Raw genomic sequence first — 21,415 nt, 5'->3', positions numbered from 1 at the left:
GCCAAGAAAACATCGCCCACACCATTACACCACCACCACCAGCCTGCACAGTGGTAACAAGGCATGATGGATCCATGTTCTCATTCTGTTTACGCCAAATTCTGACTCTACCATCTGAATGTCTCAACAGAAATCGAGACTCATCAGACCAGGCAACATTTTTCCAGTCTTCAACTGTCCAATTTTGGTGAGCTTGTGCAAATTGTAGCCTCTTTTTCCTATTTGTAGTGGAGATGAGTGGTACACGGTGGGGTCTTCTGCTGTTGTAGCCTATCCGCCTCAAGGTTGTACGTGTTGTGGCTTCACAAATGCTTTGCTGCATACCTCGGTTGTAACGAGTGGTTATTTCAGTCAAAGTTGCTCTTCTATCAGCTTGAATCAGTCGGCCCATTCTCCTCTGACCTCTAGCATCAACAAGGCATTTTCGCCCACAGGACTGCCGCATACTGGATGTTTTTCCCTTTTCACACCATTCTTTGTAAACCCTAGAAATGGTTCAGCGTGAAAATCCCAGTAACTGAGCAGATTGTGAAATACTCAGACCGGCCCATCTGGCAGCAACAACCATGCCACGCTCAAAATTGCTTAAATCACCTTTCTTTCCCATTCAGACATTCAGTTTGGAGTTCAGGAGATTGTCTTGACCAGGACCACACCCCTAAATGCATTGAAGCAACTGCCATGTGATTGGTTGGTTAGATAATTGCATTAATGAGAAATTGAACAGGTGTTCCTAATAATCCTTTAGGTGAGTGTATATATATATATATATATATATATATATATATACACACACACATTTTTTTTTTAAATCAAAGTGTAGATATAAAGTGAAAAGTTAAAGAAAGCAGTACTCTAAATGTGTTATGAATAGAGTACTCAATTAATGTTGGTCACCACAATACAATAAAGACTTCGGAGATTAGGTGGTTTGATTCAAGTATTAATATTACATTATATTGATAAATATAAGCTGGGCTCTATTCCTATAACTGTAGCTGTGCTAAAGAAAGCATTAATTAGCTCATCTAAAACAAACAAGATGGGAAAAATGGCCTCTAATTGTAACCTTTCAGGCATTGCTGTATTTACAGTAATAACCAGACAGCTTAACCTCTCTCAGTGGAGTCAAGTAGGTGGTCTACAAATCTATCGGAAAGTAAATAACAAAAATGTACAGTGAGGGAAAAAAGTATTTGATCCCCTGCTGATTTTGTACGTTTGCCCACTGACAAAGAAATGATCAGTCTATAATTTTAATGGTAGGTGTATTTTAACAGTGAGAGACAGAATAACAACAAAAAAATCCAGAAAAACGCATTTCAAAAAAGTTATATATTGATTTGTATGTTAATGAGTGAAATAAGTATTTGACCCCTTCGACTTAGTACTTGGTGACAAAACCCTTGTTGGCAATCACAGAGGTCAGACGTTTCTTGTAGTTGGCCACCAGGTTTGCACACATCTCAGGAGGGATTTTGTCCCACTCCTCTTTGCAGATGCTCTCCAAAGTCATTAAGGTTTCGAGGCTGACGTTTGGCAATCCCTTTAAGAGAGTGCTCCTAATCTCAGCTCGTTACCTGTATAAAAGACACCTGGGAGCCAGAAATCTTGCTGATTGATAGGGGATCAAATACTTATTTCCCTCATTAACATGCAAATCAATGTATAACTTTTTTGAAATGTGTTTTTCTGCATTTTTTTGTTGTTATTCTGTCTCTCACTGTTAAAATACACCTACCATTAAAATTATAGACTGATCATTTCTTTGTCAGTGGACAAACGTACAAAATCAGCAGGGGATCAAATACTTTTTCCCCCTCACTGTACCTGCATGATCAAGATCCCGAAAAGCAAAGATTTTTCTTTAAAACAAGTATTTTAAATGTATTTTAATAGAAACAATTGAAAAACAAACTTTTTTTGTCATTATTAATACCAATACCTTTAAATTGACAGAATCTTTACAACTTTGATTTTTCTTTACAATCAGCTTTGTAGAATTCTCAAGAAAAAAGTGAAAATGAAAAATGTATTTTCTGACAAACTATAAATATGACATTTGTAAAGATAATTAGATTGGTCAAACTGCAGGATAGAATGTTTGGACAACATCTGTTATTTCCAATTTGTGCAGTGGTATTCATATAAACACACACACAAATACACTACATGAGACTCGGACCAAATGCCACATTCAATTTCCAGTATTTGTTGGTAGCTTTTTGAAAGAATTCTTTCTTTGATCAAGAAAGTTGGTTGGTTGGTCTGTTTTTATTTTATGTATAATAGATAGATCAAAGTTTTGATTTGATCATGGCTTATGTATGGGAAACTGTTTCAGCAAAAACGTGATCAATTTTTTAGCATTCTTTTTCTCCAAATCCTTAGGTACTTATGAAATGATGTACTCATCGTTATGTTTTCTAAGTACAGGCTATTTAGCTACAAACACCAGCTCAGACTACAATTATGCCCATACAGAAGATAATGTTGACACCTTTCAGGACTCTTTAGATATTTAGCTCCAGCAAAGATGTGTAATATACACCACAAGCATACTTCCAAAGTCACAAAAATATTAGCTAAATTTATATAGGAAATATTTTGGACTTCGGAAACTCATGCATCATGTAAACTCATGTATCATGTATACAGGAATTAAATATGCATCGTTTGATAAGGGTATAAAATACTTCAAATCTGTCCAGCAACTTTGAAAAGATGGCATTAAAAGTTGTGTCTAGTTCCCATTTGTGCCCACCAACAGGAACTTAAATACATTTTATTTCTTTAGCTTTTCAAGCAGGGCTTCAACACCCTTTGAGTTCTCAATTTTCTTTAGTTTTGGTGCTATGGACTTCAATGCTTTCTTGATCTCCTCTGCAACTCCTTCATCAGCACTCTGAAGAAGACTGGAAGAAAAAGAAAGCACATAAGACATCGCCCAAAATTCAGAACTTCTTTCTCCGTCACACAGTTGGGCAAATGGTATCTCGGTTTACTTTCTTTAAAAGACACCTTTTAGAGGCACACCACTATAAAAGGCAATATTCAAAGTACTGAATAAACTGTTGAAACATAGATCAAACTGAACACATTCTAGAAAAATAACATTATATTTCTGATTGAAGTTGGGGGAAGAAAAGGAAATCTGTAAATCATTAATGCTTGCAATGCACAACAGTGTCTTTCAAAAGTGTAAATATCGTAACTGCTTTGGGGCTGAGAAACTGTGAAAAAAACCTTTTCAGTTTTCAGCTGTCAATAATTCATGTCTACAATATAGGATTTGTAATGTATGATGAACAAATTAAGAGAAAGATAATTTATATAATTACAATTGGAAAGTTAAAATAAAGAAATCCATTTCATTTGTATATAAATATTCCCTTTAACATTAAGTCTTGATCACAATTCTGATATTTATTTGCATGAACTACCAAAAAACCAAAAAATAAACCAATATGTATAAACAAATATATATATTAAAATAAATAAACATTAATAATTTTAAAAAGTGTTTGTGTTATTAGATTTGTGCCAGTAATAGTAACCTTATGAATCTCTCTCGCTACTTAAGGTCTTACTCGGGATTATAGGAGGTCAAGCACAAAGACTCAGGGAAAAGAAGAGAATTAATCTGTAGCTTGCAGCCCGATTAAAATCTGTCACTCCCTAGAGCAGCAACAGAGTCTGACCTGAAATACACTCATGTAACAGTGCATTTCAAAAAAGTGGGAGCACTATCCAGATAAGTACGAGAACTCGTCCATTGACTTTTGTATTTTTAATTAGCAAGGATAAAAAATAAATTTAAAAAAGGCAAGAAACAATACAAATAACAAATCCTTGCCAATTAATAATTTAACAATACAAAATAATGTGTTATCTTCTTTTGGAAAAGACAGACATTTGGTTTGGCTGCTTTTAATCCAGTCCTACCAACACCTATTAGTATTGTAAAATTAACAGAGGTGTACAGTCAAAAATATCTATTTTAACTTTTCAACAGGCATAAAAGCAGAAAACATAAAAACTTAGTATTATTTGGAAATAAATTCAAAGGACAAAGAGGAAATTAATACAATTTAAAAACGTTTTTGTAACTCTGAATTCTGTAAATACTAGTGAAACGTACACTACCAGGAAATTGAAAAGGATATTGGAAATCAATGTTGCGCTTTTGTTTCTCACCACGTACATTAAATGAACAAATAAAAAGTGAATCTTGCAGTCGCTTCTGCATCAGCTTACCAACAGAGAACCATTGCACCACGGTTCACAAGAGCCCAGGTCTTGAGCTTCTCAACTCCTACCCGCACCAACAAGGTCCTCGAGAAGGATTCTGTCGGGGGACATTCAGAGCGGTTAGACAGGACAGGGACACGGGAGCCATACGAACATCTTAATGTAGTTACAATTGTATACAACTGATATTGTTAAGCATGGAAGAAAAACAACAACTATACAGATTAGATTAGATTAGATTAGAACAGACTTCTGCTGAGAAAGTGGTATGCGACAGTGTTTCGATTTCTGAAAATACACAAGAGATCTTGGTGATTTCCCATTTCCATCAAAAGTAAACCACTGTACATGGTAGCATTATTGGACTGGCATCAATCTTAGCTTTGGTACGGATGACAAAACCAAGCGAATTCTGTCCAAAATGTTGTCACTGTTGAATATCACCATACTGATGGTAGATGTATAGTTATTGTTATTTCTTAGCATCTGGGCATTATTTCTGCATTTCTAATCCTGGATGATCTGCCCTAGAGAACTCAGTAGGATTACTAACTGCTGGATGGAAACAACCACAACATTACCTTCTCTTCCAGTCTCCTTCATCTTTGCATCTTGTTCGATTAACCACTTCAGGACAAGGTGGCCCGCAGGGTGCTCAGCCATGTGCAGCTAAAGAAAAGCAATTGGAAAAGTTCATGTATTTATCAAGCTTTGAATCCATCTGTATCTCAGGTTATACATATTTACAATTGTGGTTGGACACAGTTATCTTGTTCGTTACTGTAACTGCTTTCACTTGTTCACTTGTGGGTTGTTTACATTGCAAACTCGCACCTAGAGGAGGTCTTTGGGGAATTTTCACCCGAGATCAAATGTAACTGAACATTTCAAAACTTAATCAAATAAAGCAGCAACTGCACTTTATATATAAAAAACAAAATGGCAGCAGTCATCAAATCAATTAGTAAAGAAAATGTATTTGTGTAAACAGCCTATGGTTGAAATTCACAACCAAGATGATATTTTCAAAGAGACCTGTGAATTTCTTATGCTGTGCTCACCTCGCCCTCCGTTCCACCTGGGACAAAGTCCTCTGTGGCAAGGTCGGCCACAGACTCCATGGCTGGCGTCCTGTCGCCCAGCGCTGCTCCCAGGATGTCGGTGACCAGCACGCTGCTGGCCTTGTCCATCACCAGGGCCTTGGCGTTCTCACACAGGTGCTCCAGCAGCGGGGGGGAGATGGCCTCTAGCAGCTCCCGTCGCCGAATCTCCACATCCTTCTTACTGCAGACAGACAAGACACCAGGCAGAGGAAATTATTAGAACTGCAGACTAGTTAGACTCAGGAGTGTCACTTAATATGACATAGGAAGCTAATTTAATTTCTCTACTTTATTTACTATGGAAGCAGGGATGATAAAGGGGTATAAGACAAAACAGAACAATGAGAGATTCCATGTAGCCTCTAATGAGTTTGGATTGTTTATTTGTTATTTATATTTGCAGCTGAATTTCCTAATGCTGTACTTGCAGCAGCCCTTCAGTGAATTCAGATTTATACACTAAGCTTCTCATTCTGGGCTAGACCCTGAGTCTATATGATGATTGTCCTGGCCTGGTCTGCAATTCCAGCATTTGTTATGCATGATGTAAATCTACCAGTGTGTCTTTGCACTAGTCCATATACAACTGGGACTTTTTAACTTGCAGCCTGTGGTTTTGTATGTACACTGATTCTCACCTGTGGGCATTAACGTCTCCCTTCTCCAAGACCTGGGTAATCTCTGGCAGGAAATGTGCAGGATCTCTGGGACTCAGCAAATACAGCAGCACCTTTTTCCCATATTTATTGCTGATTATGTTAGGTAGGGAACTGACAATTTCCTACAAAGAGACAATAGGTTGTGATCATTGCCTTAGACATTACAAACCACATTAACAAAGCAGTATAAAGGAACATACAATATAAGACATGAAAATTGAGAAAACACTTTAAGGCAGCAAGCAGGGTTAGTAACATACATGACAAAGTGTTGTTTATTAGTGTTTAGGTGAACATCTCTCAACAGACAATCTCTTTCACCCCAATCTGAATACTCACTGAAATGATCAACTGTTTCACAAGCTTGGTATCATCAATGCAATCAAATGCTGCCAGAAGGACCAAATGAGAAAACTCTCCCTGAAAAGACAATGAAAATAACAAAACTGTCAAGCCTAGTTTTAATGTAATAGCCTTTGTCTTTAAATAATTAAACATATTTCTCAGAGGAGTTCAGGATATATTGTTATTCCTGCATATTAAATCCCCAAAAAGCTTTTATAGTGCTTTAAAATAATGATTATTTTGGATTCAGTTTACTACTTAAGGACAGAATGACCAGGTAGTGTTAGGAATAGATTTTTAGTGAGCTGTAACAGTATTACAATTATGAAATATAATAAGTTATTAGCACAATTTAGCATTGTGTTTAGAAGCAATAAAGAATAACATGGACATACATAAAAAAAATAGCACTAAACCCTTATTATTCCCCTGTTTTCTACAGGGTGTGTTAAGCACACATTTATAAATTATGAGGAAACTGTATATTCATTACAACAAACAGAATAGTTGTTACTTCAATAAATAAATTGTAATAAAGGATTCAAAAACTTACTGTAGCAATCTTTTCAACATAGGTCTTCATTGTTTTTACCATAACTTTCCTGTCCTAAAAGAAGATAGATATACAATTTAAAATAGCATGTGATTATACAAAACCCTGGATTACTTAAAGGGACTGAGGTTAACATTTTTCTGATCCCTAACTGATCCATTGTTTCCAAGGATGTTTGAATAAGAAATACGAATGTGTCATTTTTGTCAAATCGTTTCACATCCCAAAAAGTTTTAATGGTAGCGGTTTAAGGTCCACTAGATTCAATCTTGAGAGGTCAGCTTCTAATGTCTGTACTGGGGCATGTTGGGTGCTGTCTGACATGACTTGGCAGCCTCTACTGAAAAAACACCTAGACATGTATGCCACTACCCACAATCCCAGTAACTACAAGCTGTATTAGAGGTAGGCATTTATTTAGTGCCTGAAGTATGAGTGAGACAGACAAACAGAAAACACCTGAGTGCACTTGATTTAGCTGATAAACTTAAAATGTGTCAAGATGTGAAAGAAAAAATAAACAACTATTTGCAAATGTATTAAATGGTTGTAGTCAGACGTTTGTTGTCACGAACAAGATACATATATCAAATGACAAATAAGCATTTTACATGATATATTTAGGCAGAAGGCTTGTCAATTTGGCAGCAAACATTTCTATTGCTTTCTCCAAGTTACGAGTGTGAATAACAAATCAGAGACAACATCATTAGGCCTGTCTGCTGCACTTTCCATGTCTGATTTCAAACTGATGTTTATTTAGTTTGTTTTTCCAGGCTGATGGCTGTAGTCATGTCCAATTCTTCTTTATAGGATTTCAATTGCCTGTCTACAACATTTTATTTCCTATTTAAGTGGAATGAAGCTGTTGCCATGCTTTCTGTAATCTCATGGGGAATGATTTAGAACGATGACATAACGACAACATCAGTTTGCAAAGTCTGTCCGTACCAGTTTAATCGTCAAGCTTGATTAGCTGAACTGAATTGCATTTCGGCACCACTGCTCACAAGCAGCATATGAATTATTTAACTGTAGTGAACAATATAGAGCTTACTTTTGGGGTTCCATGCCAGAAACAGTGCATCGCTACCCGGGCACCATCATGCGTATGTGCCATGTATATAACAGCTTCACGTACGGATTCAATCATTTCCTTTAAAGAAAAATACAAAAAGGACATGAAATTCAACATTTACATACACTTGTATAACTTTCTAGGAACTGAAGTCCTAGATCAAGATGCAGTTTGTTTGTTTTTGGATTATTATTCAGTTTAAATTGTAAGATTGTTTTCTTAAATGTTTTGTAATAATCATAAAATTACAATCAATTTACACTTGGTTTCAGAGAATCTAAAACAAATAATGACAGATAAACTCACAGTTCTTAATTTTGCAGGCGCATGAAGGAAGAAGTCCAGGTAAACCTTGTGGACCAATGAATGCTTGACAACTGTCTCTCTGTAAAAAAAAAAAAAAAGTTACATCTTAATCAGTATTTTTTTTAATGCTGCAAATCATTATGCAGAAATGTGTAATGAGATGGAAAGAAAAAATCTGCCCTGTTATAGTGAATTTCAAGTACATCCACCATGCACTTTCAAGTCTTTCACAAACTGTGTGCAACACTGAACCTGGTATTCAGCAAGTAGTAGGAATAGCACTGAATGGAATATCCAACCATGTGTCTGTATTGGCCTTTTCCCATGTCAATATTTGAAAGATTGTAATGGAGTGCTGCTGCCAGTTACACAGCTAAGGGGAACATCTTGCACTTATAGCTAGGGGTTCATATCGTTTCTACCTAAAGGATTTCACATGCATAATCGTAGAAAGTAACTGTTGTGGTTCCTTTTTTCCATCTTTAAATCTGTTTGTCATTAAAGCAAGCCTTCTCACATGAAAAAATAAACTGTATTGTACTGTTGAGTATTACACATCTTTGATTCATGTGTGAGAGGTGTGGGAGTGATTAGTTTTGGTTGTACCAAGTTCTTCTGAACCTCTTAACTTGTGATCTTAAGCTGGTATGCATTCTTATGTCTGCTTCTGTACACACAAACCACTTTTACGGGAAATCATGATTATAGTTGTGCTGACACCGGTGTGGAAGAAGGAAAAGATACAAATAAACTGCTCTCTCAAGTGCATGTGCAATGTGGCTTCTAAAGAGAAAATCAGAGTGCAAAATGTGATATTTCCTACATGCGTAAGAATACTGTGATAAACAACTTATCTATACATACATAAATCCTTCTTTTGAATCACATTTTTGGACTGGCACATATTGTGATTTGTTATCAGGGTTACCAGAATTACACTTGATGGAGAGTAAAACTACACTGAACAAAGCATCATATTATCCTGATGGGCGCCAAAGCAGAAAATATCAATTTTTCCAACCAATGTGCACTCTGTGATACTTTAGAAGCCACACCGCACGCATGCACATGAGAAAGCAGGGCTTATTTAGATTTTGACCACAGTTCAAGAGAGTACACAAAAACACTTAGCCTGCAGAACAGAATAACCACCACAACATTAATCGAAATGTGTAATACTGAATGATGCAGTTTAGACTATCTTTTGTTCAGTTCTTAAGTCAAGCTTGTGGGAAGGCTTGCTTTATTGGCAAACAAATTTACATTTTTTTTAAAGAAGCATAGTTACCTTCTATGAGTATGCATGTGAGAAGGATAAGATAATTTCATCAGGAACCGGCACATAGTAGTACTGCTCAAAAATATGGTGTGGATATATTTAGTAGAACATTTTTTACGATAATTTCCCAGCATTAAAAAGATTATATTTTAAGTAGCTGATGTGTGGATGACAATTATTCTTTAGTTCTGTTTCATTGCAGTGTCTTGACCTCTCAAGGCTGTGGACATGTCTGCAAGCACGTATGCATCCCAATTAAAAAGCAAGCCACACAGGAAGAGAAACAATCTGCTTTCCCTACAAGAGGATTTATGGTTCAGAGGACTTCACAAATTATATTTTTGTTTCCACATAATCCTGATTCTACTGGAACAGAATTACAAGGAGATCGTCTGCCAATCCTGAGTCTGCAAAATGGAAGAATAGGTCAGCTGGGACTGGCGCTGGGGTCTTTCACTTACTTCTGGGCCATTGGAGTGAGAATCTGCTTCATTTCCTCCATGATGCCTGTCTGTTTGTCTGGGTTGGCCTCTAGCACCTTCTCAAGTGTAGGGCAGACCACCGACTGAGGAGAGAAGGCACACTTACATATTCACAGAAATCTAGAGTGGCAGAGGTCAAAGTGCACACCTCATTACATTACAAACACGTTTCATATATATATAAATGTATGTGTATATTATATATATGACACACACGCAGTTAAATACAAGTTAATGGAACAAAGCAAGAATTCCATCCAGGCATCCCCTATTCCCATGGAAAATTGTCCATCCTCTAAATGCTTTTGCTTCATACCCTTAACAGCAATTGTTATCTACACAGGATCACCAATTGGAAAGCTGTTTTGTTGGGTTAAACCACCCGCCCTTGAAAGTACATGTATTTAGGGGATAAGTGTGTTAAGAGTGAGCAACACGCAAAGGCATGACCTGTCCAGAGAAACTAGCTTTCCAGAACCTGAAGATACTGTAATTAACCATGTATAAGCAGCTGCTCTAAAACAAACTAAAAAAAAACTCATTACCTGAAAATATTTTTAAGGTCATAATATTGTTAGCTCTTTAGAACAACAATTCCATGTATTTTTGGGATGCTTAAACATAGTTACGATACTGATTAGCATTAATAATTTCCAGCGACTCTAAATAGGACTCCAAAATGTGATTAAGACATTACAAACAATACAGGACCTTTTGCTAACATGGAAATTAGTGGTTGGTCAGATGGACAGGTCTTCAGGAGTCCTTTAATATGAGAATATTAGTTTGCCATCTCTTCCTTCTTCTTCACTGTGGTTACAGATCATTTTCCTCTTGTGGACTCTTCTCCAGTATCTAAACCTACCTTGCAGACTTGGAACGTGGTGCCGTAGAGCTCCTCGGTCAGCATCAACCTCTGCTGGAGGATGGCTTTGTCATTGTAGGCGAACTCCACCACGGATGATGCCTCAGAGTGTCGCAGCATTTGCCTCACCTTCCCTTTGAATGCCTTCATAACCTCTGCCACTTGCTGCTTGTTACTGTTAATGAAATGCAATCTGAATTTTACAGTCCATTTGGTTAAGAATTCCACAGCCTGCAAACTCTATAGGACCCACCTATCCTGGTATGATGAAAGTATATCTGTATATTCTGTACATATATTTGTATTGTTCATCATAAATATAAATAAATACAATAAAAATGAGAATTAAAAATTACTTTTACTTACCCATACATTAAGAATTTCTTCACAATATTTCTGGCATATTTTGATTTACTTAGTTCAACTATGTGATCTACAATGAAAGTCAGATAAAAAATTAGGAGAGTAAATAAAAATTAAAAACAACATCAGACACTCCTGATACTGTATTTGTAACTGTCGAAACCAGGGGTTCCCAAAGTGTGGCCCTTGAAGATGTTTGGTGCGGCCCCCCAAAGCCAACCTTCAACAACCCCTTTTCTGAACCATTACTATATTTTTACACTTTCTGAAAAAATGCTGTTACATATTTCACATGTAATTTGGGGGAAAATAATAAAACAATTAAAGTTCATAAATGTTGCCTAACAGAAACGTATAGGTATGATTTGGGAAATATTTTGTTTTCATCAGTGGTTCATTTTTTTTTACTGGGGCCCCCCATCCCATGCAACCTCCGGAAATTGGCCCTCCATCACCAGACATTGGAAACTGCTGGTCTAATCAAAATGAAGACCACAATTAATCTAGGTTCCCCTGAAATTCAGGTATTTTTATCTTTTAAACCTCTTGTGCCATAACGCAAACCAACCTTTTAATTCTTCAAAGACTTCTTGCCTCTGTTTGTCATTGCCAAACTGAATGAAGCACTGAAGTACTCTGGTTGAATCGTGAGCAAAAGCAATCTGTGGGGGGGATTAAAATAATGATGCTTCTTAAAACCACAGTAAACTGAACCACGAGTCTCCAAAAACAGCAAGAAAAGGCATTATTAATAAGATGATGATTTAAAATGTACACATGGTTCACTTCTAATGATTCAGTTTTACCCTATACAAAGTTAATTGAATTCAGCAGTAAAAAAACAAGCATTTATTTATTTATTCATTATGCTATTGACTTGCTAGATCATTTCTCAGAAAGCTGATGTGAGGAAATTAAGCTATAAACTAATTACAACTAGTTAGTTTGGGACACAAATACATATCACCTAAATATTAAATATTAAAATGTTACTTCTCTTTTAGATGACATCATATACTAACTACATGGAAAGTCTTTGTCTCCTATGCCTTAAACCATTATACCTGGGGAATGCTAACACAGTTTTCCTAATTACAGCACTGTTTACAAGTAAAATTTATTGTAAATGATTATTTAGAAATATTTCACTTTCATGTGCAGTCTGAACACATTCAGTTATTTAACACACTTACACTCTTGATTTTGCCATTGATAAGCTCTTGTAGTTCATTCATGAGTTTTGTCCGCTTTTCCTTGTCACAATCTTTCCTGTAAAAACAAGTTTAATCTAGAGCTGCAATATTTTGTTCAAGAATCAGAATAAATTACCTTTTTAAAATAAAATTGTAACTATTGGAGAATTCTTTGGTTGATAAAATAGTGGAGACTGGAAGTGGATGTTGCATTTTCTACAGCACCAAATACATATATATTAGCATGGGATTACTTGAGAAAGGCACTTAATCAAATAGTTAATCAGTTTCAAAAATTTTAAAAATGGGACATGCTCACAAACTTCAAGCATAAGTTGACAGAGACAGTATATGTACAGTCCCCCCACAAGTTAACTTCACTTAATGTTTTGAAAACCTCAAGTATGTCAAATGTAAATTTAAATCTGTATCTTGGTTGATGTTTGGATACTTGCCAACAAACTGTATTGTGAACAGTCACTTACTAGCAGTTCAAAATACATTAAGCTAAAGTTAAATTCTTACTTGCACTTACATCAACTCAAGGTAAATGAGAATGTTGTAGAATTTCAAGTGAATAAACAAATGTTAAAAATAATTAATTTTACTCACTATTAGTTGCAGCACTTGTTTAATCATGCAACATATTCAAGATGCATTTTGTGCCAGTGGATTGTTACAATGAGCTCTATTTAGAAAGCCATTCATATAATGGACATTGATTACAACTCACAATGGGATTTGTAAGTTGATATCCTTAAATTTAGTATTCCTTTGGTCTCTTTCAGGTAGACAGTTTAAGTATTTGGTTTTAATTAAAGCTACACATTTAATAAACTCATACAAATGTAATTATTCCCTGCCATACCTTTGTTGGACCATTGCGTTAGAAGCTTAAACGTTTCCTCAATCAAGCCTGTGTAGGACCACATAAATTACTAATACTGTATAGCTACTATTAATTTTATTCCATAGGGTGCTATCCAAACTCTTGAAATCGGATTCAATGCTACAACTAATGCAGATCACATTATTTGGCCGGTTTTAAGTCTTACTGTCCTTGCCGTTTCCTCCCTAGAGGAAGCTGCATTTAGGGGAAGGAAAACTGGGTCATGAACAGGGAACCTAGTTCTATGTGGATGGAGAGAGCAATGTGAATGTAAATCTGCCAAGCTCCATCAACTTTGAAACCAGTAAGTGAGGATTTAAAACTGGCGTTTGTGAAAGTACACCCAGAATTACTAACTATGCTCCAGGGACAAATAACCAAGGATCCAAAATAAATATTGCACAAAATCAGTTAGCAAATTTATTTTACCTTTACACAAACAGATCTGTGACGCAATTCCTTCTTTATTGCACTATGAGGAATCTGTCACACCCCCCTTTCAGAAGACAATTGTGGTTTAAGTTTATAGGTTTGAATTAAAAGTTGATTTACCTCCTAACAGTTTCCCACACTTGCTTGGCTCTGCTAACGATATAATAGCTGTCCTTTTTTTCAGTCTGCTGACGATTTAGCTTCAATTCCTTCTTCTGCTGTTTAAACTCATCCCACTTGGGCTTCTTTGCTGCCGGGTCTGTACAAGGACAACAAAGAGATTACATTTATGGAGGTGAAACTACAACACAGAGATGGGATGATTTATCATAAAGATTAGGCAAAATTAAGTGGTATAGCACTGAAAAAAAAAAGCTGCTTTAAAAAGTGCTGAACCGTTTTCTCCTCAGAGATATGAAGATAACACACAATCTCAAACTAGTGAGATTCTGGGAAACCTTTCTTTCATGACAGCAATTGTAGAATGTGATCTTTCGAGATCTCAGAATTAAGAACATTTTGAGGAGAGGACTTGTGTGTTACTAGAAGTAGTGGTAAGCTAAATCTTTTGGTGTGAAAATTGTCTGACAAGAATGCACAGGTTAAATTAAAGGCTTGCACTATGCCCTAAGAATTGAGCTGTCAAATGAAATGGCATGCTAATCCAGATTCCTACTGGGGGGTCATAGCCAAATCCTAGAAAGGTTAATTAAATCTTTCTTGTCTACATACTCCATTCGCAACTTGGATTTAAAAAAGCTCCTGTGTTCCATCTCTTTGGGTTGTGTTCTCTGTGTTTAGGATTTCACACAGTTCTGCAGTTCTTTATAAATGGTAATAGGCATTTGGATATTACTTATCATTTCACCTATTTATTTCCAAGACTATTGATTCATTTTCTGAATTTGAATTTTACACAGTAAAGTGAGAAAAATGTAATTTAATTCCAAAGGTTGACCTATATGGAGGATAATCCATGGCAAAATTTAAAATAAATACGCAGAGAAAACAATAAATATAATTATTTATTTCAACATTTATCAATCATTTATTATTTTCTGTAAAATCTGTATTTATTTTTCATTCTGGCATGGATTATCCTCCATACAAACAAATCAAACTGTGACCGTGTGGCGCAGACTCTGCAGAATCCCACGATCCAATTGGTGGAGCCGCGCAGCTCCACAAATTACAATATATAACTTTTTTTTCTTCTTCTAGTTCTATAGTGAGCGTTGGTGGTATAGTGGTCAGTATAACTGTCCCCTGTGCAGTGGAGGCAGGTTCGATTGCCAGCCAATGCAGATTTTTTATTTTTTTTCGCTGTAATGAGCACAATAACAACAAAATAAACATACAAATACTAATAATAAATAAATATAGCCTAGCCTATATATTTTGATTTCCTGTTTATTCATCCATATATTTATTTTTATATTTTGTATTTTATTTATTATTTTAGACACTCAATATTATAAAGGCTAAGAATATGTTTTACTTGCAGTCGCGACACTTTAAAGCAGAAAATACGTTACATACACAAACATACACTACTCCACACATTCAAAGCAAAAACAAAAAGAATAGTAAATAGAGAATTAATACGAAATAAACATGGAAAAGTCATGATTCAAACCCTTTTGTGCTGCACACCTAAATTAATTCAGGCGTACAAACAGTTGAATGGCCTGTCTGTGTGCAATAAGTTTTCATGATTTCTGAATAAAACACCTGTCTCTGTGAGTATCTCTGTGAGCAATGTCAATAATCACGAAATGTACTGTACCACCCATAGACTGCCTAAATCAATCCTTCCCTCCAAAATCAACACCCAAACAAGGAGGAAACTGGTGAGAGATGCCACTGTGAGTTCAAAGACAACTCTGAAAGAGCTAGAGCTCAGTGGCTGAGATGGGAGAAAATGTGTATATGTCAATTATATCCAGAACACTTCACAAAACTGTCACAATTACTAAAAATATGCCACCTCAAAGCCTGCATGGAGTTTGCAACAAAGCACCGAGTGATCCTGCAAAAAAGTTGAATTTTGTGGTCTAAATGCCAAGCCTTATATTTGGCACAGACCCAACACAGCACATCTCCCAGTAAACCTGGTAGTAGCAGCATTATGCTGTGCGGACACTTCTCAGCAGGGACTGGAAAGCAGGTTAGGACTGAAGGAAAAATTGATGGAGCAAAGTACAGGCAAATACTAGAGAAAAACCTTCTTCATTCTGCTAAAGTCTTATAACTATGGTGTCAATTCACCATTCAGCAGGACAATGATCCAAAGCACAAGGCCAAAACCACACCGGAGTGACTTAATAAGAAAGTGAGTGGCCCTAAACTACAGTCCATAAGTGATCCCCAAGGAACTTGAAAGAGCTTTAGCAGATCTGCCAAGAAGAATGTGCAAAAATTGCACAAATCTGGTGTGCCAAGTTGGTAGAGACCCATGAAGTCTGAAATTCCTCCTAAAGGTGCCTTCCACCAATTATTAGCTTGAGGGATGTGAATACAATCAACATCTTTCATTTTTTTCTCTCAAGTTTTTGCTAACATTTACTTTTTGAATAAAGGATTAAGTAAAAATCATTTTGTAACTTCACAAAATAGGATACCATAGGAAGGGTCTGAATTATTTCGTCTTCTATATATAACTCAATCAGTACATGAAGAATCTTTTCCACTCACCTTCTCCTTGTTTTCCATGTGGTAGTTTACGTTTCATCGCAAACTTCCCATCTGTCGGTTTCTTCCTCGGAAACTTCTGCGCACCTCCCTTTCCTCCCGTCCTCTCAAATTTTCTTCCGTTCTCTGATGCATTTGTCTTCGGCTTCCATTTCCCTGCTGGCTTACCTGTTGATTCTGAACCTGCATAAAAATAACCAGATAAGCCCAAAAGTAATTAAATGGGCAAACAGACTTGAAAATCATTCTCTGGAGGAAAACACATTGGCTTTCATTTGAAATACTCATAAGACTGGAGGTGGAGGTCCAAAATATTTTTGCATTTTATTTAACTTATTTTCAGAATGATTGAACACAGTTTAAAGCAGGGGTTCACAAAGTGCAGCCCTTGAGGATGTCTGGTGCTGCCCCCCAAGCCCAACCTTCAACACCCCTTTTCTGAACCTTTACTATATTTTTACAATTTCTGAAAACGTTCTGTTACAAATTGCACATTTAATTTGAGGGAAAATATTAAAACAACAATCAAGGTCATAAATGTTCCCTAACAGAAATGGATGCTTGGGACATATTTCGTTTTCATCAGTGGTTCATTTTGTACTGCGGCCCCCCCATCCCATGCAACCTCCAGAAATTGGCCCTCCATCACCAGATATTGGGAACCCCTGGTTTAAAGGGACCTTGGCATAAACAAAAAAAAATATTTTCTGTGTTACAGTATATTCCGAATTGCCAAATTAAAATGCATACTGACATTTAAAGCCCTATATTTTTTTTAAAAAAAGGTTAAATAAAACGTTAGCATAATAAAAGCAGAACGGTAAGTTATTTTCTTCTGTATTTCAAATTAGGGGTAAGAATGAAAAAAATGTATGGTGAAGAAGATTGATATCTTTATAAAACCTGGGCCCTATACCTTTAAACGGTTTCCTCTTTCCTTTCTGTGCTGTCTTCGGTCCAACTTTGGCAGAAAAGTTTCTCTTGTTTTTTCCCTCCATCTCGACTGGGTGGGGGGGAAATGTAACAATTTTAGGAATACTTTCTAACAAATGTCCTTACACAGGGCGACTGACAGTTGTTACAAAATGTACTGGTACAATACAAAACTCCCGTCGGTTTCTGTTAACATTAGTTTATACAGGACAAGGTGCATTGGAAACGTGTATCTGCTTCAGACAGTGTCTACTGGTGGTTTCAGCCTTAGAAGTAATGTGAAATTAGGTTTCATCAGGCAACTCGTTAATTGCATTGAATCACGCATCAGTTATTTTAAAAATCAAACCACAAAGAAAAGACAAATGAGAAATAATAAATTGCCTTTTTCTGTCCTACTGGCAATTTAACAACCCACCTCGGACGCAGCAATACACAATCTGAAAGTGACATGTATATCTCCCTTTAAATGTGAAGTCAGCAAACCCATCGTTGTGTTAGAGTAAATGCCTTAAGCTCGTAATAAATGTTTGTGAACAACTAATTGGTTTAAGGGCTTTAAAATAATGCTGAGGGGAACATAAATGTAACTATGAGAAAACGCTAAACTCACAAAAAAGAGTTTGCTTTGAATCACATCTTGTGTTCATGTTTTTTTTTACGTAATTTTGATTATAATTGAAATGTTATACTATTTTTTTCACGGAGAGTTCTAACTAATCTAAATTAATATAAATATATACAGCAGAGTCAAATGTAAAACTGCTAGTTATTTTGTTTTACATTTAAGCTGTTAGAACTGAAAATACAGAAAACACGTTTACATACCTTCCCATGTGTTCCCGTTCCGCGACAATTTACGGTAGATCGTCATAGCCAATGAGAAGTTGTCTTACTGTCGCAAAAAACTAGTTTACCACAAGAAAATAACTGTGCGACATTGGTTTATCTCCAGTGGCCAAATAAAGTATTTCACTAGCATGTCAGGCTTTGTAATGCCACACACTGGTAATTTGCTGTATTACACTGAGGGTTTGAGGTCATACATTTATATCGAATTTAATTGTATACATGTGAAAATGACAGCTAAAACCTCACTAAGAAAACAAGAATCAGAATAAACTATGCAAGCTGCAACTCTCATTAAAATATTATTGAAGATATCGTGATACTCCTTTGATACAGAGATGTAAATCAATACTGAGTTGATTGCTGACTGAGTAAGGCTTAGCTTTACGCCTTCAGGCAGCATTTGTTCTCAGATCTCCTCGGACTGTCTGTCTTTAATCTCATTTACAGTCATGACAACTCACCATTCAACTTTATATGGGAAAACAGTCTCCCAAGAGTACAGATCCAAAAACTGGAAGAGGAAATTATTAATTATTATTACATCAGTTCACCTTGGCAAAAGTGTAACATTGTACACATTAATTTAATGAAATGGAAGGGAAGACTTAAAACCCATCCCTTTAAATTTCTCAGAGTGTGCCAGGGATTATGGAGCAATATCAAAATCCTAATATCACCGACTTTAGGTTTACTAAACTGTCCCCCTGGCACATACAGTGAGGGAAAAAAGTATTTGATCCCCTGCTGATTTTGTACGTTTGCCCACTGACAAAGAAATGATCAGTCTATATTTTTAATGGTAGGTGTATTTTAACAGTGAGAGACAGAATAACAGCAAAAAAATCCAGAAACACGCATTTCAAAAAACTTATAAATTGATTTGCATGTTAATGAGTGAAATAAGTATTTGATCCCCTATCAGCAAGATTTCTGGCTCCCAGGTGTCTTTTATACAGGTAACAAGCTGAGATTAGGAGCACTCTCTTAAAGGGAGAGCTCCTAATCTCAGCTCGTTACCTGTATAAAAGACACCTGTCCACAGAAGCAATCAATCAATCAGATTCCAAACTCTCCACCATGGCCAAGACCAAAGAGCTGTCCAAGGATGTCAGGGACAAGATTGTAGACGTACACAAGGCTGGAATGGGCTACAAGACCATCGCCAAGCAGCTTGGTGAGAAGGTGACAACAGTTGGTGCGATTATTCGCAAATGGAAGAAACACAAAATAACTGTCAGTCTCTCTCGGTCTGGGGCTCCATGCAAGATCTCACCTCGTGGAGTTTCAATGATCATGAGAACGGTGAGGAATCAACCCAGAACTACACGGGAGGATCTTGTTAATGATCTCAAGGCAGCTGGGACCATAGTCACCAAGAAAACAATTGGTAACACACTACGCTGTGAAGGACTGAAATCCTGCAGCGCCCACAAGGTCCCCCTGCTCAAGAGAGCACATGTACAGGCCCGTCTGACGTTTGCCAACATCTGAATGATTCAGAGGAGAACTGGGTGAAAGTGTTGTGGTCAGATGAGACCAAAATCGAGCTCTTTGGCATCATCTCAACTTGCCATGTTTGGAGGAGGAGGAATGACCCCAAGAACACCATCCCCACCGTCAAACATGGAGGTGGAAACATTATGCTTTGGGGGTGTTTTTCTGCTAAGGGGACAGGACAACTGCACCACATCAAAGGGACGATGGACGGGGCCATGTACTGTCAAATCTTGGGTGAGAACCTCCTTCCCTCAGCCAGGGCATTGAAAATGGGTCGTGGATGGGTATTCCAGCATGACAATGACCCAAAACACACAGCCAAGGCAACAAAGGAGTGGCTCAAGAAGAAGCAAATTAAGGTCCTGGAGTGGCCTAGCCAGTCTCCAGACCTTAATCCCATAGAAAATCTGTGGAGGGAGCTGAAGGTTCGAGTTGCCAAATGTCAGCTTCGAAACCTTAATGACTTGGAGAGGATCTGCAAAGAGGAGTGGGACAAAATCCCTCCTGAGATGTGTGCAAACCTGGTGGCCAACTACAAGAAACGTCTGACCTCTGTGATTGCCAGCAAGGGTTTTGCCACCAAGTACTAAGTCGAAGGGGTCAAATACTTATTTCCCTCATTAACATGCAAATCAATTTATAACTTTTTTGAAATGCATTTTTCTGGATATTTTTGTTGTTATTCTGTGTCTCACTGTTAAAATACACCTACCATTAAAATTATAGACTGATCATTTCTTTGTCAGTGGGCAAACGTACAAAATCAGCAGGGGATCAAATACTTTTTTCCCTCACTGTACATCATGATCACTGCTGACGAAGGGAATGGCTCTTCATCCAAAAACCATTTGCGGTTTGCACAAACTTTCTTTTCCCAGTCTGGAGCTTGATAAAATTTATGGGAAAGGGAATATTTTCACTTCATACACAACACTACTTTCGGGGTGTGTCAGTAAACCTCAGGACACCATTTCCGAGGATATCATGACTACTTTCCGGTCTCCTACGAAACTGCACCAAATGAGCAGCCCGATTTGATACATTGGTATTGTAAGGATATTTGGAGAATTCTTATCCAACGTAATGAGACATACACTCCATGTAGCAAGGTAGAACTGTTATTTATTTATTTATTCATGTGTCCTTCACTATAAGCCTGTGCCTGTTTCAGATTCAAATTCTGGATGTTTTTCACACACACTGACAGAGTCAAATAAAAACATGACATTTTAAAAATAAGTATTTTTATTTTTAAAAAACAGTTTTTCCCAGGCTTCAATACTAAATGTCAACAAATAAAAAGAGCAAAGTTGGTTTAAAGGTACATGAATTAACTAATAAAACCACATTGGAGTAAATACAACAAGTTAAACAGTCTCCATGAGATAAATATAATTTTACTGGATCCATTAGTTACACAAAGCAGTAATTAATACACCCAAAGACAACAACAATAATTTGATGGCATATAAAAAAATAACATTTAACAATCCCAAACTCTGCTGTATAGCGACATTGTCTCCTTGAGTCAACAGAAAGCAAAAGGGAATAGTATTTCAAATCAATAATACATTCTAAATAGGAGTGGGGGGTGGGGCACATTTGCGATCTTTAACCTTTGCTATAGATATTTGCAGGAAAGCA

General features: G+C 36.7%; 1 protein-coding gene across 1 annotated transcript; it reads right to left on the bottom strand.

Moving 5' to 3' along the window:
• Nucleotides 1-1,877: 1,877 nt before the first annotated feature.
• On the bottom strand, nt 1,878-18,335 carry pum3 (pumilio RNA-binding family member 3). Its single transcript, XM_066710882.1, has 18 exons — nt 18,251-18,335; nt 17,406-17,492; nt 16,493-16,672; nt 13,919-14,057; nt 12,478-12,553; nt 11,853-11,946; nt 11,288-11,354; nt 10,922-11,096; nt 10,036-10,139; nt 8,296-8,374; nt 7,969-8,067; nt 6,912-6,965; nt 6,353-6,433; nt 5,993-6,135; nt 5,313-5,535; nt 4,833-4,920; nt 4,258-4,348; nt 1,878-2,915 (listed from the first exon to the last, which is right to left on the bottom strand). The coding sequence occupies exons 1-18, from the start codon at nt 18,294-18,296 to the stop codon at nt 2,786-2,788; spliced, it is 1,956 nt and encodes a 651-aa protein (XP_066566979.1). The 5' UTR covers nt 18,297-18,335; the 3' UTR covers nt 1,878-2,785.
• Nucleotides 18,336-21,415: the final 3,080 nt, after the last annotated feature.

Source organism: Amia ocellicauda, chromosome 8, assembly GCF_036373705.1.
Source record: "Amia ocellicauda isolate fAmiCal2 chromosome 8, fAmiCal2.hap1, whole genome shotgun sequence".
Classification (NCBI taxonomy): Eukaryota; Metazoa; Chordata; class Actinopteri; order Amiiformes; family Amiidae; genus Amia; species Amia ocellicauda.
The sequence above is the reverse complement of the archived record's forward strand: the minus strand, read 5'-3'. Positions and strand labels throughout refer to the sequence as shown.

Bases quoted from the DNA above. Each gene is read 5' to 3' on its own strand.
- pum3 (XM_066710882.1), bottom strand. From the start codon at position 18,296: ATGACGATCTACCGTAAATTGTCGCGGAACGGGAACACATGGGAAG. The intron at 17,493-18,250 runs GTATGTAAACGT...CCCCCCACCCAG, and splicing joins GAACGGGAACACATGGGAAG to TCGAGATGGAGGGAAAAAAC. The intron at 8,068-8,295 runs GTGAGTTTATCT...TTTTCTTTAAAG, and splicing joins CGCCTGCAAAATTAAGAACT to GAAATGATTGAATCCGTACG.